General features: G+C 53.0%; 1 protein-coding gene across 2 annotated transcripts in view; it reads right to left on the bottom strand.

Moving 5' to 3' along the window:
- Positions 1-8,221: 8,221 nt before the first annotated feature.
- The window catches only part of Tio (zinc finger domain-containing protein tiptop), a 65,989-nt gene continuing 51,251 nt past the window's right edge, over positions 8,222-22,959 (bottom strand). For both annotated transcript variants that reach the window (XM_076384733.1, XM_076384731.1), the window contains exons 3-4: positions 13,660-13,903; positions 8,222-12,311 (exon numbers count right to left, since the gene is read on the bottom strand). In XM_076384733.1, the coding sequence (XP_076240848.1) occupies positions 8,255-12,311; positions 13,660-13,903 (4,301 nt within the window). In that variant the 3' untranslated portion in view covers positions 8,222-8,254. The remainder of the gene's footprint in view (positions 12,312-13,659; positions 13,904-22,959) is intronic.

The raw sequence follows: 22,959 nt of genomic DNA, 5'->3' as shown, positions 1-22,959 counted from the left end.
GAGGTGGAGAAGAAGAGGAGGAAGGAGGTCGTGGGAGGTGGAGAAGCAGCAGAAGGGAAGGTTGGCACGGGCTGGGGCTTGGTTGGGGAGGGAGCGTAAACGGGACGCGATGGAGGGACACGGTCGCATTTGATATGGACCGGAGATAACTGGTAACGTACGCCGGGCGCGGACTCCCTGTCATGCGGCTACATACCTGCTCGCGAACCGTTCGAGTAGCTATGTATATAGGTACGGGGCCCGTTGGTTGGCCGATCGGTAGGACACGAGCTGTGAAATGTGTACGTAGGTAGCCACTTATACAGGTTGATGCACTAAGCGTACCTGCGCCGATTCCAACATTCCGTCGTTTCGTCGAAATTTCGGGTTCGTTCGCTGGCATGTAGGTGGCACTTTCACACACGGACACTCTCGCGAGCCACGTCTAATCTTGAGAATCCGAGCATGGAATATTATTTATACGGAGCGACTGGATCGGATGGGGGGTCGGAAGGGTGGGAGGAGCGACGACGGTGACCGGTGGCCGCGGCCGCGGCCGCGGCCGAGAGGTAAACGCCGGTGCAGACCGGCAGAACAGGCCAAGCCTCTACGGTGCTCCCGGTCACGACTCGCGGGCTCCTGTATTTGAATACAATGCATTATATTGTCCGCATCATATCATATATCTCCCTGCTAAATAAACACCGTCTCAATATTTAGGATCGCGAACCGCCCTGCCGAGAAGCCCCGTACGTACGAGGTATACCTTCGCCTCGGACTAAGCAGGGTTCAGGGTCGAAAGAGGAGAAGAAAGAAGGGAGAGCAGGAAGAAAACGCGAAGCCCTTGCCCGTTGGTCAGCGCCACGAATTCGACCAGTATCGTTCGCATTTTTTCCACCGTCTCAGCCTTGTGGAAGGAACACGCGGACGCAGACATCTCTGAGTTCCTCTTAAAAATGGCATAGTCCACGAGCCTACCCTTTTTTGGTTAATTCGTTCGCTGCGGGAAAATGGACAGGGAGAGGCGGCCGAGCAAGAAAAAAGGCGGTAAGTGGCGATCACGTTTGCCCTTGTTTTATGAGATTACGTGATGTTTGCGGTGACAACGGTAAACAAAATGTACGGGGAAAAGTCGAGCGACAGCGATACACTCCGCTCGCAGCAAACCGAAGATATTAGCTTTGGAGTCCGTATCGACGGGTCTCGTGCCATCTCGCGTCCGTGTTCGTGGTAATCCGATACGTCAGGCGGACGTCAATTGACATTTAACATGCAGCCGCGCACTTGCCATTATATGGATCTGTTGGCGCAGTGTATCGCCCCGGGTTTATGATCTCATCGGCCGATTGATTTATGTCGGCAATTATAGCGTAGCTAGGAGTGACGCACGGCTCCGTGTCCCGAATGAATTATGGGTGTTAATCTCGGGAAAACCAATGAAGGGCAGCCCTCGGATGGGACTACGTCGCCGTCGGCCGCCGTGCCGCACCGCGCGCTGCGCGCCCGTCTCCACGTTTCTCCATGTTCGTTGTTCGCTGATCGGAGAGGACAGAAGACGTTGTCAGTCGGCGCACGAACGATCGCGGCAACTCCTCCTAATCCACCGACACCTGATCGACCAACGTTACGAAGCGACGCTTGGCCAGATGCCAACCTACCTCCTCGAAGACATCCAAAATAAAAAGCGGCTACTAGTCGATGTTACACCCACTCCACGCCTACAATTGCGATTCGTTTGGTAGACCTGGGGAGAAAGTGGGAAACGCGAATGAGCTTTCAGCAAGTATAAATGATTCCTAAATTAAAGCTGAAAAACATTCCGTGATAGAATGTCGTCTTCCCTCGCAATAACCAAACAAGATCTTGTGCTTGCGTGCGCAAGCTTACAAATTCTACACGTGCAGTTCTGCACGTCGGACGACGGCGCGGTAGCAAGAAAGAGACCGAACACAGCCTTGAAAGTTATTACTCTGTCCCGCGTAAAACATAATTAGATGACGGTCGAGCGGAGCGATGCCGCTGCTCTTTCAACGAAACGGTTCCGTGATTCTCAACCGTACGTTGCCTCGCCTGCCCTTCTCGCTGCGTCGCGGCGTCGCTCCACGCCGCGTAACCGAGCTTGTCTTTCATAGCAACGACACAAGAAGATCCGACACCTTCGAACGCTACAAGACAACGAAGAATGCGTCGAAAGGAAGGAAAGAGGATGAAAGAAAGAGAAGGCAAGAGGTGTATTTACATTGCTAATGTATCGCCGGCCTAACTTCTAATTAAACAAATTCGCACAACTCAGCGCGCCCCGCGGTTGCCTCGTGGAGAGAATTGCTCCAAGGGAAGAAACGGAGAGAAAAGGAGGCGAGCGATAGAAGGGGCAGAGAGAGAAAGTGAGAGAGAGTGTGAGCGGCGGTCGGTGTGTTTGGCAAGCTCAACGGAGAAGTAGAGAGCCAAGGGGAAACTCCCTTGTAGCTAGAGGGGTCGCTCGTTAGCGCTCTTAACGCGACTTACCGCCTGGAGCGCGAGCCTTAGTCCCCCGATTCATCGAGAAGCTGGAATGAATATTTATAAGAAACTGCGAAATAGTAGTCTCATTTTTTCTTTTCTCTTTTTTTACCTCTTTCCTTCGACCCTCTTTCTATGCTACTTCACCCTGCATCTCAGTCCATCTACTCCTACTGCTACTAGATTTCCGCACTCTTTTCTCTTCATTTTTTCATTCCCTCTCTTTTATCTTACCGCTTTATCTCTAGAGCTTTGCCTATCATTGCCATTTTATATTCATTAGGTACCGTTTTACGACAAGTTCAATCGTGCGACTCTTTCAATCCTTCAATTACTTGATCAACTTATTCTATGATCACGTTACCCGTCGAATGAGAGTGCATTTAACCGAGCTGCATTACGTATCTAATGTAGACTGTAGGTATCATAACTTAACTTAAGGTACCATACGATATATGTATGTTCGTGTCCTTAGGTTCATCGTCGCGGCGCGTAAACGACACTTCGGCCCTTTGATCCGGATGCGGATCCGGATTTGATGCAAGATCAACTACGACAAGAAACGGAAAGGTTCTGAATTTCTAGTTACGTTATCATACGTGATAGGTAGTTAATGATATCGAACGCGCGGCAAAACTACGCGACTTCTCGTCGCGCCTTTTATCTATGGTTATTTCCGGTACGTTGGTCGCCTCGATTATAGCGCAATAAAACATCAGCTTGGCACCTGCGGGCTCGACAGGGACCTTCGTCTTCTCTTCCTCGATAACGAATCCACAAAGCCGGCTCTATGTCGTACCAGAGACGACCGGTTTGTTTCCTTCCGTGACCTTGGTAGGTACGAACAATGTCGGGGCGTGTTACCCGCGAATCAGCGCCAGCAGGAAATTCGTGAAGCGACGAATTGTTTCGCGAATGCACGAAATTCAAGCATCTTCGCGTAGGTGCGCACGCGGCGTGCGGCGGAAAGGTCGACGCGCGCGCGTTTCACTCGAGCCTCGAACCCTGTATGCCCTTGACGAGCGACTGTGAGGAGACGCGCGTAGGTGCAGAGAGAACGAACGAGAGAACGAGCGAACGAGCGGCACTTTGTAGAGTCGTAAAACAGCGGCAGTCTTGTAAATCTGTGCCCGAGTGTGCCACCTCTCTTCCTCTCTGGCTAATCCTTTCTCTATCTCTTGTCTTCCTCCCCTAGCCGCACACTTGTTTCACTCTTCTCACTAGCTCTCGACACACGCGTCTATCTGTATTCGCGCTACCTGTGCACCGAATCAACCGACTGGCACGTCTCGAATCGCTTCTTCTTCTTCTTCTTCTTCTTCTTCTTCTTCTTCTTCTTCTTTCCACCGAGCAATCTCTCATCCTTAAACCATTGAACCAGCTCCTGCTCCTGCTTGGTTATGTGCTCGAATCGTCACGCTAACTTCCGATCGCTTTCACTACTATTCGCTCTTTTGTTTCTCGATTGCTCTATTTATCGACAATAATTACTCTCGATGCAAGAAGAGCTACGACACCTACAGAGTGGAGTTTCTTCTGTCAGAATTGCAAATGTCGTGCATGTGTCCGAGATGCGAGATGCGAGTATGGGAAATTTCTATTATTCTAAGACGGTCTTCGTACTGTTGCTCAGATTCAGAGTACTTACACGGGACTCGTGTAAAGCGAAGAACAAATGTAACGAGCCAGACGCGTCCCCCTTATTGGGATAGTAGCTTACCCGATCAGACGCGCCTTACCCCCTTACCCTTATCCTTAAGCGGAATTTCTTTTTGCGATGGTCTTTTAGTATGCGCGCGCGACCATCGTAAAGTAGATGCAAAGATCGCGCGTATCTTACGAAACTAAATTGGAACGAGAAGAAGCGGAAGGGAGAAAAGGTAAAGCGAGAAAGATGGAACAGGATGCCGCGGAGCGGTGGTGTTCGGTGGGAAGAAGAGAAGGGGAGGTGGCGCGAGGAAGTGGGAAATCCGCGAAAAGGGGAAGAGAAACGAGGTGAGAAGGATGAGAAGGGTGAGAAAGGAGAGAAAAGGATAGAAAGTATGTGCAAAGAACGGTCGGGGAGAGTGCGAACACCCACTGGCCAGCCGTCGCGTATCCAGCTGGCTCTCCCACGCGTTCTCGGCCAACTGACATCTTCATCATCCACCGGCAAACTCGCGTACTGACGGGATTCAAATTCTCGCCTATCAACCGCCCAGCATCGCGAGCACCTACTCTCGGTTACGCGCAAATTACTCGACCCTCTTCCCTCCGCTCGCAGGTGATTCTCAGAAATGGGAACGCGATTGACCACGATGTCGCGTTGTCCTTCGATCGATCGGGATTCTCGACATTACAGAAACTTACTTCAATCTAATCGAATTCATTCTGACAAAATAAAACATGAATTTTGAGAGAAAAGAGACAAAAACTCATTTCTTTAAAGGGAGGATTACCTTACCTACTTTATGGATCGTTCGAGAATCGGTAGCCTCTTCAACGATGTTTTATTTTGCCCTCACCGGCCGTAACGTCGCATTTTTTACGATCCATTAGACGAATTCATTACTAGCCTCGAGCGATAGGTAGGTGAATCTGCACGCCCTTCCTATTCTCTGCCCTCTTCTTCCATGGCTATATATCCCGCACCCTCTAGCTAATTCACCCCTTCAGTTCCACTTTTAGCTTCTTTTGATCTTTACCTCCGGTTTCTTTCCCGAAAAAACTTGGTTATCGAACGTTGACGACAGTCGCGTTAGTTCCACAAGTTTCGCGCAACCTTTCTCACCTCGAATGGCAGGGATACCTTCGTAACGCGCATCGAAGTTGGCTCGATTTTCGTGTACCGATTTTCCCCATCGTTCGATCAACTTATTGCCTTCTTACGACGGGAATCTCATGTTTTGATTATGAATGCGCGGTCGAAACGAAAAGAAGAGAAAAGTGGAGGTAGTACGAATATAATTGTAAGTGGTCGGTGCGAACGTAAGAGAAACGATCGTGAATGGCAGGGGTTTATTGGTAGAAACGATAGCCCGCACGGACGAGTAGATGTTCGAAGGCGGCGAAACGACCTTGGTCGAGATCGTATCTCGCAAAAGGTCCTCTGTCCGATAAGCAATTTCTATGGTAGTAACACAGAGGTGCCGGTTTATCTAGTTTATCCGCCAGCCTCTGTCTATTCTTCGACAATATTGTACGCGTTATAATAGCCGTCGTCCTCAATACTCAACGCGTGCATGTATTCCAGCCAATATTGCGTCCCTATCTGACTAACGGTGACGCCGTGCCGCACCGCATCGTTACTCCACCCTTTCTGAGAGAACGATCGACCGATATTTTCCTTTAAGCTTCGCTATTCGATTCAGTCATAAACGTTTTTCAACCCATCATCTTAAAAGCATAGGTAAGCAGACAGCTAGAATAAACATAAACGTACTCACTCTGTTACTTTATAACATATATATTTATTTGAGCTTTAATTGCATTTTAAAATACAACCGAAATAATTAAATAATGACAAATCTGGTAAAATGGTTTCAAGAGTCGCGTATACATGATGCATATCTTTGTGGTTGCGCATTTGTAAGTAGGTAGGTACTTTTCGAGCGTATTTTTCGCGCGGTTGGCTATCCACGTATCGTCCTTTTCGTTTCCGCGAGTGTGTCAATTTGCGGCGTAATTGTGCGCGTATGCCGTTTTCCACGTAGACCTTGCGTCTCGTTTCCGTCACACTCTCTCAGCAGTCGTATATAATTACAATAGTAATATTAATGTTATCGTTATATCGATAAATACTTTTAAAGTCCGCGATGGAAGAATTAGAGTTTACAAGAAATACGTATACAAGTGTGTTCCGCTCTAGAGTCGGGCATCTTCGTCCTCGAAACGCGCGCGGCGTGCGCGCACATTCATCGTCCCTTCCGATTTCTCGCCTTTCTTACTCTCTTGTTTTCAGTCGGTTTCTTCGACGCAACCAATCTCGCAGTTCTTTCACTCTTCGCGCACTATTGCCTTAACACTTTTCCGATTCCATGCACATCGTGATACAAATTTCGGCTATTCTCTCATCCCCTTCCTCTCCCTCCCATTCGCTCTCTCTGTCGCTCCATACAAGCATTCGCTCATTCCTTCATACACGCTAATTCTTCCGCACGATCGCACGTACGCACACGACAGGCAGAAAATAAGTACGTACACATTCGCTTCGACGATTGTCGCGCCCCAGCACGCACGCTCGTTCGCTCGTTCGTTCGTTCGCTCGCTCGCTCGCTCGCTCGCTCGCTCGTTTGATAGAAGGCGATCAGTTTTCAGCGCACCTCACCGTTCTAAATTTTCCATGACACCTTCTTCGTCTGTCTTCTTTATAATGTAGAATAATCGTAATTTATTGTAATCAATATACACGGTATTCGCGATATTCGAGCGATAATAATGATGGTATTTTACACTTAAAATGACGCGCGTTTGCTCGTATAGCGCAATAAATAGTATTTGAACAAAGAAAATTTACAATGGTCTACTCGTGCGCTACGAGTGAAGGAAAACGATACTGTTCGTTGGACATCGGTTCGCGCGCGCTCGACTCGCCGCGCACGCGTTTCGAGCGATCGCGAGCTTCACTATTGCACCGCATCTTGCACTTCGATGCTCTTTACGTCGCTTCTCTCCCTCTCGTTATCCCATTTTTCCGGTATGCGTAGATCTTCGAGGAGATTCGATCCCGAACAATCTCACCGGTTTCGTAGCAATAAGAAGTATCAACAAAGATTCCTATACAGAGGCGGACCCTATCCTAGCCTATGCGCTAATCAACTACGCTCTTATATCCTAGAGGTATACATGCTGATCTGACCGCACGACAGTTGGGACAGGTAAGCTTCCCCAAATCGGAAAACGCTACTTTAAACCATCGTTCTTCTTTTTTCTCATTTACCCCCCGCCCCCATACCTCTCTTGCAGTCTCTTTTTTTCTCACCCTCGGTCTCTGCCCTTCTCTCTCTTTCTCTCACTGACACACACAAACACATGCACACGTATTCTCTCTCTCTCTCTCTCTCTCTCTCTCTCTCTGACTGTTTCACATCCTCCCCTTTCCCCATCCTGATCCTTTTCACCTTCGAGTCTTTTCGAATCTTGCTTATGTCATCGCATGCGGTTGCTTTCTTTCGATTTCTCTTGGAAATTCTTCCTTCCCCATACATTTTTGCTCTGTCGTCAGTCTCTATTCGATCGTTTCAACGTTCGTCGTATAATGTCCTTAAGTATTTATAAAATCACAAACTTGGCCGCGCGCCGAGCCCCTTGACTCAGCAGTGCCGCGAGATATGGTGGCATCACAATTTAATTAACGCACATTCGACGTCCACCTCCTCCTTGTGACGCATCGATTTACTTTCTCTGTCGCGTCATTCGATTATCCCGAACAAAATGTCGAATTACGGATTTCTATTGGAGATGGTTGGGGATAGAAAGTCGCGAAGAACGATTGAAAAAGTAAAAGGTAAACTGTCGAAGGTATGTATGTAGGTGAAAAGGGTGTAGAAGACACGAGCGCGAAACGAATCGAAACGAAACGAAACGAAACGAAACGAAACGAAACGAAACGAAACGAAACGAAACGAAACGAAACGAAACGAGAGCCTGATCGGATAATGGAGTCGCGAAAGAGATTGTAGATTTCGGAGGTGGAAGTTCGAAGATCGAAAGGTCTCGAACTGGTGGTCGTTAGTTACAGTCGTTACAATATAGATACACCTATGTACAAATGGCACCGCTACTTACGGGGCTCGGACTATACGTACTTGCTGGACAACTGTTTGGCCAGCTCCGTATACTTAAGAAATTTCGAGTGCGGGCTCTCTTCGAGAGGAGATGCCGCTGACTGAGATGGACTACCGTTTGCCTGCGGAAGCGGTGGCGGCGGCGGTGGCGGTGGCGACTTATTGCGCTGAGACGTCGGAGGCGAGGAGGATGCGTGACCAGCGGTAGTCGAACCAGCGGCAGAGGTCTGAGAGACGGCAGCAGCAGCTGCCGCAGCAGCAGCCGCGGCCGCCGCTGCGGCTGCCGCCGAGCGGCCAATCGTCAACGGATCCGGAATTACGCCGTCCTTGACGAAGTGCATCTTGGACAGGTGATGCCTGTACGCGCCCTTCGAGATGAACGGCGTGTCGCAGAAGGCGCACTTCATGATCGAATCGGCGGTGACGACCGCATCGTTGCAGGCCCAGCTAAACGCGAGGATCGCTCCCGGTGTAGTCCCAGAGCCTGGCCCCGAGCCGCCCACTCCGCCACCAGCAGCCCCTCCAAGGCCTGTCGCCGAGCCGGCACTGCCGCTAGATCTGCTCGAGTTACCGCTCGATCCTCTCGTCTCCGTCTTGTCGCAGAGCTTTTGCAATGCGGCCAACGGATGACTGCTGGTCTTGCGAGCCTGCGACTCGGCCGCGCTGCTTCCGCCAGACCCGCTGCCGCCGATGCAGCCGCCACCGCTTCCACCACCGCCGCCGCCGCCGCCACCACTACCACCACCACCACCACCACCACCACCACCGCCGCCACCGCCGCCGCCGCCGCCGCCGCCGCCGCCGCCCGAGAGGCTATCGAACATGGAGGATAGAGCTCCGAGGCTACTCGAACCTTTCGTGTCGGGCGTACCGCGCGGGGTAACCGACCGATCGCTACTCGTTGGACTACTGGTGCTGTTTCTGCAAGGGCTGCGAGCCAGTTGTTCCATCTGACCGGCTGATCTTGGAGTAGGTGGATTCACGCGGGGCGATGGAACTTCTCGACCCTCTTCGGAACCTTCGTGCAAACTGCTTCGCCGATGATTGAACAAACTTTGCTCCTCCTCCTCCCTACAGTCTTCCACGATTTCCTTCTTCACGAATACCTCGCCTACGCGGCCCGACTGACTCTGCGTTTGAGGTTGCGGCTGCGATTCCGAAGACAACGACTGCTCCTCCTCGTTGCTGCACCGTTCTTCCGTCTCGTCGTCTCTTGGCTCCTTCTTCACGACCACCGTCGTCCCCGTTCCTGCCGCCGTGGCCGCGGATCCTGTCGCGGACGCGGCCGAGTCTTCGTCTCCGGACTCTTCGGTGGTTCCATGATGACGGCCAGACGATAAGTTTTGAGTCGAAAGTTGTTTGTCCGGTGTGACGCGATGATGGTGGGAATGCCTCTCGGAATGACCGACTGCCGATGTCATGTCCACGCGCCTTTCCGGTGTCATGGAATCAGTCCTGCCGCCGCTTCCCCTTTCCGACACCGAGCTAGATTCGCTCCCGCTGCGCTCCCTCCGCGCAGCCGTGCCCGCAACCGCCGCTGCCGCTGCCGCCGCCGCAGCATAATGTTGTTGCTGATGTTGCTGCTGTTGATACGATCGGAGGAGATTCATCGTTTGCGGATCCACCAAGGGCTTCGTGTAGTCAACGCTCTCGTCGATGCCTAAGCGTTTCAGAATGCTCGTCCCCATCGGCGCGCCAGGTTGAGCGTGATGCAAGCTGGACGTCCCATGTCTGACTCGAGAGTCGAAGCTCTTCTCGATCAGCTTCTCTATGGCGTTCAAAACGGAAGGAGAAGAGCTACCTGTAGTCTCGTTCGAGGTTGGCGTCGGAGTCTCTTTGCCCGGAGTGGTCGCGTCGCTGGCCGAGGAGGGCGAACGATGATGCCTGGAAGACACCGAAGAACTATCCTCGTTGACGCTCTTGCGACCGCTCTCCGTCGGCGGTAACGTCGCCGGCAGGTGATTCGACATGAGGGCGTTCTTGAGGAAGTTCCGTTGATTCGCGCCCACGGTACCCGCTCCTATGCACTGTCGTATGTGATCGACGAAGATGGTCGTCTCGATCTTGTCGCCGCACTTCTCGCAAGTGATCCTTCCGGCGTGCTTGCCGAGGTTGTGTCCCAGCCCTGTCGCGGCATCACCGTTCTTGAACTCGTTCTGTGCTCGTTCCAGCTCCAACAGCTTCCTCACCGGCAACGACTTTTTACGCTTTTCTCGCGTCTGTCGACGTCGACCGCCGCTCTCGGTAATGGAACGCATGATGTGTTCTTTGTAGTGGGAATTCTTCACCATATGATTGCTCAGTTCCTTCAACGAACTGAACGCCTGATCGCAAACCTTGCAAGTCAATACGGCGCTGACGTGGCTACTGGTCGCACCGGAACCAGGCCCCGTGGCGTTCCCGCCGTGGGGCCCGGAAGCGCCGCCCGCGCCGGCAGGGACCGTCGTCCCAGCGGCGCCGCTGCCGCCGCTCACGGCTCCGCCAGTCCCACTGCCCCCGCTACCTCCGCTTCCTCCTTTGCTCTCGTCCGACGACTTCCACGAGATTATCTGCTCTTGCGAGATGATGTTGGTGTAGTGTTGCGTTTGCTGCATGTGCGACGTCATCTCGGCGAGAGAGCGAAAACTTTGCCCGCACCACATACACTTGAGAATCTGCCTGGTTTGCTCGGCTCCCTTGCCCAGCCACACGTCCTGCCCGCGCACCAGCTTCCGCGGCAACGGCATCGTCTCCTTGATCAGCAGATTCAGCTCGGATGGACTCTGCTTGCTGTTCGGCGTCGGCGCGGGTGCACCAGCTGCCGCGGCCGCGTTGCTGGTCGAAGTCGGTTGAGACTGATGGGACGGCTGAGCTGTCGGAATGGTTGGCACGCTTGTCTGTTGGGGATGCAACGTTGGAGCGGCAGGCGGCACCGGCATGTTCACGCCGCAATGTTTCGCCTCCTTCATGTGCGTGGTCATCGCGGCCAACGAGACGAAGCTTTGCTTGCACCAGACGCATTTCAGAACATCCTTGGCCTGGTCGGCGCCCTTGTTCAACCAATGGGATTGCCAGGCGCTGTGTCGACTGCCAGACGTCGAACCGGTCGCGTTCCCGGCAGCGGCCGCGGCCGCCGCGGCGGCTGCGGCTGCAGCAGCGGCGGCGCCGCTCGCTCCTCCGACTCCGCCACTCGACGACGACCTGAACAGATCCTCGCCGCCCAGTTTGCTCAGTTCGCTCATCTTCTCGAGCGCCTTGGTCGCCTCGCTCGGCTGATAGGACTTGTCCAACACGGACGGTGGCTTCATCTTGCCGTTCCAAAGCTGATGATGCTCCACCATGCCAGCGGTGCTTTTTGGCGATAACTGTTGCTGACTAGTAGCCGCTGCCGCGACCGCGGCTGCGAAGTAGGGAAAGTGGGAAGCGACTACCGGCGAGGTCCACGGAGAGACGACCGAAGGCCTGCCGAAGCCAGCGGTGGTGACGGCCTGGCCGGACTCCTGGTGGGTCACGGTAGCCGTGGCGCTGTTACCAGCCAACCTGGAGGACTTCCGAACTGCCGGAGGCGGAGAATCCTCGGACCCGGGTCGCTTTCTGCTCGGCACCGACAGATCCAGCGGCCCGTTGTTCGTTTCCGTCGAAGACGAGGGGGTCGGTGGTTTGCTGAGGTTCAAGATTTGCTCGTCCTCGTCCTCTTCGGTCGAGGAGGCCTTTCTCGTGCTGAAGTCCAGTACAGCCGGCAACGGAGTGGCCGACGGAGAAACCTCGCCGAGGCTACTTGGGGAAACCAAGAGGCCGGGAGTGGCGGCAGGGGGCGAACACGACGAGGAGACCAACGGAGACACCGAGCCGCGGGACAGCGGCGAATGGCCCAGCAGTAGTCTCTGATGAGTCTGTTGCAGATAGGCTGCCATCATTGCCGCGGAATGTGGCGGTAGCAAGGGGTGACCAGCGAGCGGAAGAGGCACGATGCCGCTCGGACTGACCGGACTTGCGCTACTCCTAGTTACAGGCGGTGGAGGACTACCGGTCGCCGGACCGGACGATTCCCGAGAATCTCTCGAGGGGCAGCGTGGACTCATTGGCTCTCTGAAATCAAAACAACAGTGGCATAAAGTTACGAGAAGTCGACGGTAAGATCTCCGACAAAAGGAGATCGCAGCTGACCCAGCTGCTTTCGATTTTCGCGGCGAATCAACGTCGCATGCGTCGACTGTCGAATCGAATACGCGACCGATACTTGTCTCGAAGCGAGCGAAAATTTCAAAGTTTCAACTCGTCGCGCCGCGTCGCGTCGCGCTGCGCCGTCGCGTTGATAAGAAGTTGGAGACTCGAAAAACGAACGATAGTCGATGCGTACCTAATGCAAGATATAACAGCGTCCGACCGTCGAGGGTTTTTTTGCTCCGAAACGAAGGCACGTAGCTTGCGCGGTTGCGCTACTAGTAAGTCGGTTACAGAGAGCGGCCGCAAGGTTGCAAGCTTGTCGACGGCCCGCCCGTAACTGACTGTTCCTGACTGAATACCGAATGCGTGCCACGGGATGAAAGGGGAGCAGCGGCACGCATGCAGGGGAAGTTTTCGGGTGGAAGCGGGGCGATGCGGGGTCCAGAGGCGCCACCGGCACACGCATCCACCACCGCCGCTGCTGCCGCACAGTCGCCTCCGCCGCCCCCGTTCCACATCCGTGTAGATGCGGCAAACGGTACCGAAACGGTGGCGGAGCGGTGGCGGCGGCGGCGGAGCGGCGGCGGAGCGGCGGCGGAGCGGCAGCGGTGTCACCGCGGCGTTAGTGAGATCGCCGACACAGACCGACGCGTAACACGTGCCTATCTCTATTAGCTCTATGACGTAGCATGGCAGTCACCGATATCTGTCTGCCACTGGCTTATTTATCCTTTTTTCTCCTCTCTTCCCACAGCTTTCCCATGCCAGCTTCTGCCTCCTTTCCCTGCCGCCGCGCCACGCCGCGCCATGCCACGCCGAGCCGCACCGCGCCGCGCCGCGCCATGCCGCACCAAGCTCCCAAACTCTTTCCCTCCTATCTCTTTCTCGCTAAATGTATTCCGCTGCGCGGCTGTCTCGTTTCCTTTCGCAGTCAACGAATTGTGTTTGCCGTGTTTCGCTCCCGCGCGACACGAATCCGTGACGATCCGTTGCGCTCAAACAACGAGAGTACCGGCGTGTGTACACGAGGGGCGCCCGACGTCGGCGACTTCAAAGCGACCAGTAGCACCGCTCTCGTTGATTTAGGCGGTTTATGACGAAGCTTTGGATATAGCACCGGCTAATGAGTTTCGAGAGCGAACCTTGTTCGTCGAAATTTACGTTCGAACCACGCGGTGTATTTTCCAGGATTATTAAGTACACGATCACGGAGAGCGGTTACCACCTTCGACTGAAGTAGATAATTTTGAAAAAAGGTGTGCGCGGTTACCTGTCTGGAGGTCCCGTATCCCTCAAAATCGTCGGATTTAGTCGCGTAGCAGCGGACGGTGGTGGCGTGTGCGCCGATGCGTCCTCGTCGTCCTCTTCGTCAGTCGCGTCTCCGTCCTCTTCCTCTTTCGCTGCGACCGTGCAACCCCTCTCGCTAGGGCTAATTGGCCCGTCATCCTCCACGCAATCGCCCTCCTCCCCTTGGAGGTCCGTGCCGGGACCAGAGCCTTCGACTCCGTCCTCCCCTGCAAACAAAAATCGCACGGTCGTTTATATAACACCGCGTCGAGCAGCGAAATCGTCGATGACGGGGTCGGGATAGGAGAGAAATGAAGAGGAAGAAGGAAGCAAGCCTAGCCGGTCCCAGATGGGGAATTTCAAAACGAACGAGTCAAATATCGGGAAACCGTGTAAAGAGGCGCGGACGTCGAGCAACAAAACAGCGCTATCTGTTCATTTATCGGGCTTTCGCAGCGATGACACAAGAACCGCGTCGACGTCGCAAACGACGCGACGACGGCACGGTCGTACCGAGTGAGATCACGTCGAACCATTGTCGGCGCTTGGCCTGCGTTTCCCGCGTCATAACTCTCGATCAATTCGTTTCTGCATCTACCTCTTTCGTAATCTTCGATAACGAGCACGGACAATCGTCCGTGTTGGATACCGTCTTCGTGTGGGAACACGTTGACTATCGCCCTATCTATTGGAGGACCGAATTAGAACAAATTCGGTTTGTACAGCGACTTAGATTAGCGACTTTCGATCAGTCGTACAAATATGTTGTTTGCGTTCTAACGCATAGGTACCACGAGGTACGAAGAAACGCAAAACGAATGGGACGAAATGGGACGAAATGGGACGAAATGGGACGTACGTTCGCCATCTTGTTCCGTCGATGCATCTTCGCTCGAGATGGTGGCGAGACGAGAAACCGTGAATGCCGATGTTCGGTCGAAGAAAGCGAAAGAGGCGGAAAGAAGCCAGCACACCTCCCTTTCGCGAGGGTGGGGACAAGCAGGACGAAGAGCACCGTCCTACTTTGCCGACTGGCCAACCAAACGATCGTTTGTTCGCCGATGGGTCACGGAACGAGGAGGGAAAGGAGATCGCGCATTGATCCGCAGAGGCATCGGCAACTAATTACGCAGATTTATGTTCCCATTGTCCATTGTCTCTCTCACCCGAAGCGGCCCTCCGAAGACCTGCGCGACCGTGAACGATTCGATGGAAGAGGTTGCTGGTGCTGGTGCTGGTGCTGGAGCTGCTGTCGCTGCTGCGCTCCGAGCCAGCCAGGAACGGGAGGTGCCTGGAGAAAGAACGACCACGAGGATGGCCAACGTCGACGACGAGTACGAGGAAGACTACAACGAACGGCGATAAAAGGAAGAGGTTCTCGGCATGGTTTGGAACCGAGATCGTACCCAAGGAGGGATATGCGAGCGGTTGAGAGACCAGGGCGGACCACCCGGCGGACAGCTCCGCCCGCTCCGCCCGCTCCGAATATCTTCCTTTTCCTCTTTTCCACCTCGCCTGCTTTCCATTTTTTTTTCCTCAATTGCGTTCCAACCTACATCCCTCATTCGACTGCGACTACATGACACGTTTGCGCCACTCTCGTTCCTCTCCCTGCACCCACTCCTGTCTACTACTCTGCCACTGCTACTCCTTTGCGGAAAAACAACGCGAGCCTCTACTTTTCAACTCGCAATCGACCGGAGCTGTCGAAAACTTGGAATATCTCGACTTTTGCGACGATCTACGATCGAAACGTTCGTTCGCGATTGGTGTGAGCCAACGACCACGTCGCGTTGTATCGAGGAAATTGTCGCGATGCGACCGAGGATGGATCTCGTGCCGCAGAGGGAATAGAATGCAAATGGGTGCGCGAGCAAAGATCGCGTATCCCTATTGGCAGACCGCTAACGAGAAGGCTACCGCGGGGTTGCATATTCAGCTTCGGGAAAGATACGAGGGGAATAAGAAGCGTGGCGTACCGAGGTTGAAAGCGGTCGAGCTCTGACACCGACGTGAAGATGCTACCGCACGATACCCGCTCCTTCCGAGCGAACGTTGCGCGCCTTACTATCCACCAGGATACATCGGTAGCCTCACGTACGACAGTTTGTCCGATCGTTTTGTTTGTGCAAGCGCACTCGCTCCTACACCGACTCCTGCCTCTCCTTTCCGATCCTAACTATCACCCCAACTTTTTCCCTTCTCCATTCTTCGCGAACCTCGTTCGACCCTGCCGTTACCTCACGATCTTGTCTGTCCCTAATCTCGTGCATGTTTTCTCTGAACATCCTTCTCCCACGCCACGTAGCGATATACCAACGGTACACGATGCGGGACAATAATAATTGGGCTAATCGGTGAACCCTTTTTTACTCTGTCACAGTTGCTCATCTACGTAAAACGAATAAGCACGTTTATTCTTCAGCGCGTCTCCGTTTGTGGAGAATAACAAACTCGGAAGCGGATAAGACTACCTACTGATTTCTAAATGTACCATCGTTTTCGGGGTATCAGCGTATAAAGTGTTAAACTATGCGCCACCGACACGAGGTAACGGACAAGATATTAGACTGATTGCGTATGCCTCTAATTAAACTGTTTCTTCATATATCTCCAGTGTAACGCACGAACGTAATCATTTGCAAAGTAAATTAAGATAACTACGCGACGTTTCTTTGCGCGTATGTAGGTAGGCACGTTACTTGCTCGTTATCTTCGACGCGAAGACGGTTTTAAACGAATACGTTGGCCAAATCGTGGAAACGAAGAGGAAGGGAATCGCAAACTCTAGAAACGTACTAGAAGTAAAGCGGCGCGTAATAACGAGTAGCGAAGGTGGTGGCAAGAAAGTGGGCGAGCGAGGAAGCTGAAAAGAGCGGGATGAGAGGAGAGTGAGGGAAGGAAGGAACAAAAGGAGCAATGGAGAAGGACAAGGCAGGACAGGGCAGGACAGGAGAGGAGATGAATTCCTGATGCGAGAACCGTCGGGAGGCTGGTGAGGAGAGTGACAGGAGGCAGACGAGGAGACGAACGGATGGACAGGCAGACAGACGGACGGACAGACGGACAGACGAACGAGCGTTCGAATAGAAGGACGAACAGAGACGAAGCGAGAGGAAAAGCAAAGGGAGGCTCCGCATTGTGATTCTCTCGCGGTCTGCCAGAGTCTGACTGACGGGTGAATCCATTCTCCTTCCTCCTTGTTCTTTCTGAGTCCCCCCGCCCCCTACTTCTGCCCACCCCTCTCTCTCACTCCCTCTTTCTCACTCTCTCACTCCTCTCTCTCTCTCTCTCTCTCTCTCTCTCTCTCTCTCTACACCGGTTGCTCTGCATGTCGCGGCTTCATCCCCGCGAAGCAACCGGCTCTCGAACTCTCGCACGGCTCGGCCGCCGCAAGTAACAGTTTCGAAACGAAGGCGGTGCGGTGCTGTACCTACTCTCGTTTTCGCAACATTCGTTATTGCGTTCTCCGAGTAATTTGAAAAGAGCTTGTTACTCTTTTGGATAGCCGAATCGCTCCAAGGGTCCGCTAAACCAGACGTTTGGCGTTGATGCGAACGATTACGATTCGACTGACTCGTTCAGCCTTCTTCGAGTTCGTTCTTTTTCTCTTTGCAGTCGCTTTGTCTTCCCAACCGGAACGTCGGGTGGTCAGATTCGTGAGTCACTTAGCCGTCTGAACGAGAAGACAAGCCCGAACCGAAGACGGAGCACCTACGGTAGACCTACCGTAGTCTACCTGACTGATTGACCGATGAGACGACTGTTATCCTAAGTCAACACTCACTCCATCAGGCTGTCGAATCGCTTCCTTCCATCGGCCGTCCACGCCAACCGCGGACCTACGGTCTCTTTCCACTACGACCACTACAATCTCTGCATAAAAAATACGCCGCGCTGCCCTGTCCATCTCGCGAATACCTTAACTCGACTGTCGCCTTCTGTTTTTCTTTTCTACGACAACTATAGCAATTAAGACATTCGATTTATCGTGGCTCGCGATCTCAACGCATTTAAGAAAAGAAGAAAGGCGATGAAGATGAAGCGACATCGACCAGAAAGGTCTTGGAAATGCTTCAAACGGAATTGACGCAACACATCTACTTGTTCAATTTTTGTCGAATATTCCAAAATCCTGATACTTGGACACGTCTCGTTCAATCTTGTGCAATCGACAAGACCTGTGAAAACTACGAATCCACGTAACCCGATTGCTTTTCCTTCCTATCAGCCCGTTCTTCTCATTCCGTTCTACGCCACAAGCACACACACACACACACACACACACACACAGAGACACACAGTTAGGTATTCTCGTGTTTCTTGTTCTCCACGTTTCTCGCTACGCAGCTGTTTTCCCCTGTCGCTCTTCTTTCGAAACGCCAAACAGAGAGATCTTGGATTTCCAGAGTTCCTGTTCCAGCTGGAAAATTATTGTTCCGTTTCGTAACAAAATTACAGTAAACACGCGACAATATTACTGTAGCAGCGAAAAATCCGTTAAGCTTCCTTTCACGCTTTTCATTCTGTTCGATTGCGATTTTGCCGAAGCATGGAAACTGGAAACTCGTTGCGACGAGATATATCCGCGACAATGATGCTAACCAAACCCCACTGTAGATGTATAAAAACCCACTGATCGAATGTTGGTCCCGTGAGAATGGCTAATGCGGGGATAGCGACAGTGAAATATGACGAAACGATTGTGAACGGATGGACTTGGAGAAATGTTGCGACGAAAAGTTTGATCACGCGCTTGAACTTTAAACGATCTAGTAGCAAGTTGTCCGTTAAAACTGTAGGAATTTTTGACACGTTTTCACTAGAAAAACGAGTCGTGAGTAGCCGCATGCATCTCTAATCTCGATCGATTCGTTACCCTTTGCAAGAGCGATTAATGGATAAACGGTATTAACGGTACTATCTCCGAGTCTCCGATGATCGTTTGCGATACCGTTTCCTCGATGGAAGTCGAAACACGAAAAAGTAGCTGGATTGAACGACTCGTGTCGCGCGTACTTGACCGAATAGTATTAATGATGGAGCGCGAGCAGTCGCGCCGTAGGTGCGTTCGTTGATGCAGGTAGGACGACTGGATGATGGATGACAAAGTATGCATCCGGTAAGACCGACCGACCGACCGACCGACCGACTGCTCGCTCGCTCGCTCGCTCGTTCCTTCGTTCGTTCGTCGCCCGTCCACTCGTCCATCCGTCCGTTCATCCGATCGCGCAACAGGCGACAGTGGTGATCGATGCGTAGCTGCCGTAGGTGCTGCCGTTGCTGCTGCCGCTACACTTGCTCGAAAACTTCAAATCCGCAAACCCGTTTCGCGTAGTTGGTCGGTCGCGTTAGCGTCTCGAAGGAGGTCCAACAGCGCAACGCGTGGAACGGGACGCGGTTCGTGAAGGAGCTTTACGAGGATGGAAAGAAGAAAAAGAAGGGAGAAGGCGACGACCCGAGTCGCGGTGGAAGAGAGATGGTAGGAGGATGGCTTCATCGCGACATTCGTCACTCTCGCCTTTCCTCCTCCGTCCTTGTTCTTTGCCCGCACCTTCCGAATCTCATCGTCCTTCGCGTTTCTTTCTCTCATTCTCCGTCAGACCGTCATTCGAAACGTCACTCCTGTTACCAACTGCCATGCCGGTGCAAAGGCCGTGACAACAATAATTGCCAGCGAAATAACGTCCCTCGAGTCGACTACGATCGAACGGTCGAGGAAGAATTAAAGCGTCGAGTCGGCAGAAGAGAAATGGATCGGATGAGGAAGGAAGAAAGGATAGGGGGGGAAGAAGAGATGCACAGAGAGGGAGAACGAAAGGATCGCGGGATGGATGGTGCACGTTCGCGCAAGAAAGAGCGAACGGCCCGCTCTATTTATAGTAGCGGCAACAAACACGGAGCAGCTGGTGTCGATCCGTCCGGTTATCGTTTCGTTTACACAGTCTCTGTGTGTCGTACCTCTCGCGCGACCACTTCGCGCGAGAAGCAATTTCCTTTCGGCGGAGACGCAACGCGATCTCGGTCTTTCGAATTCTTTTCTCTTCTCTGCTTACCACCGTCTTCGCTTATCTCCGAGTACCTACTACACCTGATCCGCTAAGTTCGATCTTATACCGAATTAGGCGTTTGACCGCGATCGAGGCCAACGACCCCCTCGTTCGCGACTGACGTGACGCGACGCAACGCGAGGCGGCGCGAGGCGGCGCGACGCGACGCGTCGTGACAGCCGTCAAAAAATAAGCCGCATCACTGGCCTGTATCTTAATCCCGAAGAAGAGTGGATATCCCGTGACGACGAGCGACTGGTCGAAGTCTGCCGTGAGCACCGGCTCCCGAAATAGGCTGCCGCCTCGCACGAACCAACGAGCGACCGCCTCACCGATCCGTCCTAATAAATATTGTGTCAACGTAAATAAGTGCCACGCCGCGTGGTACGCACGAGAAACTGCCTGCAACGAACGGACGAGCGAGGGAACGAGGCGAGTTCAGGAGGAGGCGCAGGGACAGCGGAACGATCTGTCCTCAGGATGATGGACGGCTGATGTACGGAAGGACAGGTGTGCGCGATTCTTCGTCTCCGTCCTTTCTAGCATCTTCTTCTTTCCTCCGTATGATGTTTGAGCCAGCGGCAATTGTCGCGACCGAACGAACTGTAGAACACTTCGTCTTCCACCAAGTCAACATTTCAATTCCGGAGCATTTGAAAATTTCTTCGTAATATTGATAGAAAAGAATAAGTCGTGTTTCATCCTAAACCCTCGAATTCGCAATTCGTCCTAATAGGCTGAGCAGCGACACTGTTTCGAAATCAGCATCCATCTGTAGGAATATTATCGTTTCTCGAACACGAAACATCGCGAATGATCGTGAATTAGATTACGCGATCGATTTTGGCTATCTCTCCGAGAATGGTGAGGAATCTTTCGGTGATTCTAGGAACGATGAAGGTCGCGTGTCGCGGTATCGATCGGTCAGTCTGTCATAGTCGTTTGGTTGGCCAGCCAACCAACCAGTCAGCGAGCTAGCCAGCGAGCTAGCCAGCGAGCTAGCCAGCTAGTTATCCAGTCAACCAGTCAGTCAGTCAGTCAGTCAGTCAGTCAGTTAGTCAGTCAGTCAGTCAGCCAGCCAGCCAGTCAGCCAGTCGATGAATAGGTTCGAACAGCCGTCAGGGCCGAAGAAAAGTGTAGAGTCTAGAAACTGTTCCAGTGCAGTCGTAAGGGGGCCGGTACCGAAGTCGGAGCAGATTTATGCGACACACATGCGGCAAGGCGTATAACTCACTCGCTCGCCCATAATATTTTCCCCTTGCCCCTTCGACCGTCGCTTTGCTATGCTTCTTAGCCCCCCAAAGGCATCGAGATGAGAGACAGATACACCAATACCGTCAAACCAAACCGATGCGACGCGACGCGACGCAACGATATTTATTACGAATTGATCGGGATTATGTCGCGTCAGTGGTTCTCAGTGAAAGGCAGGACAGCGAAAGAATTTCGAAATAATGTCTTTTAGAAATGGTGGATATGGAAACCCGTTAGTAAAATAGGGAAGAAACGGGGATAACGAAAGGCGAGAATGAAGAAGGAAGAAAGGATCGCAAGTAAGGAGCGGGTCAACCGCGTGACCATATGGAGCGACTACAAGTTAGTAGTTCGGGATCGCAGCACCTTTGTTTGCACGCCCCACCTTTGGCATCGATGCGACAGTATACACGCGCATACGTGCGCGTGTACGCACACCATCGCTGTGGCAGTAGCCGTAGCATTATATCGTGAGCACAGAAGTAATTTATAGTTGCAATAATTTATTGGGTACCATGGGGTTTATACTTGCCTGACGTGTAGCCATCCGTCACCGTCAGTGACGTCACCTCCCTCCACATAATGACTACCTACGCCCCCCTCCCCACCCCTCCCCTCCCCTCCCCGCCCCTCCCCGTTCCCGGTTCCTCCCGACCGCTCTCCAGTCGTCGTGCCCCCATCCTACCTCGCTTACTATATGTACACTATACACCCTTCTACCTAACCCCACTCTTCCTGACCGCTCCAACGATTTCTCGCGGTTCGGTCGCGTCTAAACTCGAATCAACTCCCCTTCCGCTCAATTTCGATTCTTTCCTTGTTTGTCTCCGATTCCGCGAGCCAGGCATCGAACGGAACAGGTCGAGCCGCGATTTTGCGGTAAGAAGGCCGTTGCAGTCAGCAGAGGTGCCTCTTGATGGCTGCCACAGACGACGAGTAGGTCCGGAGCTAGATATGCCCGTCACGTTTCTAGCTCGCATCCCGCGAGAGGTGCGCGCAAGGAGAACCGAGAGACGGCTGAAAGAGGAGCAGGAGGAAGAGCGGGAGTAGCGGGTTGACGGAGCCAGAGAGGCAGGGGGCAGGGGGCAGGGGGCAGGGGGCAGGGAGAAGGGAGGAGGTGAACGAAGCGAAGGTGTCTCGTGGAGAGGGTGATACAGCTCGCGCGGTGTTGGTGCTGTCGGAGGAAGCCGACGTTGCGAGTGGAAATGACGTTGACGGGCGTTTGTCACTGTCCTCGGCAAATAATATCCAACACCGCCCGGTGTATACCCACCCTATTACCTTCACGGAGCTTTCTCGGTGTGCACGGCCGACGCGACGCGGCGACCGTGGAAAAGACCCTCCTCTCTCTGTACACTAGAACGTGAGTTCGTGTGCGTCACGCATCCATACTTGTATTCCCTACACAGTACACGCGTATAATCGCTCCCTACACCATTTGCGTGGAACGCGTCTTTCGCTGCACATTTCCCTTACGCGCTATCTTTTTTTCCCCCACTTTCCCGAACCTTCGACGTCTTCTCCTTCCTTCCCATTTCGTCCCTTTTTTATTCCCCAGGTTTACGGTCGGATGGATGACCGAACGAAGGAGAATGAAAGTGCGGTTTATCGGAGGAGGCGGATGTGTCTCTAACTCAATTGGGAATCGCGAACGCAACGAAAATGGCAAGTCCTTTTGATAATCCTTTCTGCTTGCAACGAGTTTTACCAGTCTTCTACGAAGATGCACGTGCCGACCCTTTCGATTCGTTAGCATGTCCGACGAACGGGTGAAAGCTCCAGTTACTTCTCGTCACCGTCCTGGAAAATTCGTCTTCCGCGGGAGAATAATTAAGGGCTTATTCGGGAGGTTGGAAGAAACGACACGGTACGGCGGCGCGGTGCGACGTGGCGACCACTGCTCGAGAAGGAGACCGATGGAATCGACTCGATCAGGGCGGGCTGCCGGGTTAGACGGTGAAAAGGGTGGAGGGTCTTGG

The sequence above is a fragment of the Calliopsis andreniformis genome, chromosome 9, assembly GCF_051401765.1.
Source record: "Calliopsis andreniformis isolate RMS-2024a chromosome 9, iyCalAndr_principal, whole genome shotgun sequence".
In the NCBI taxonomy this organism is placed as follows: Eukaryota; Metazoa; Arthropoda; class Insecta; order Hymenoptera; family Andrenidae; genus Calliopsis; species Calliopsis andreniformis.
The sequence above is the reverse complement of the archived record's forward strand: the minus strand, read 5'-3'. Positions and strand labels throughout refer to the sequence as shown.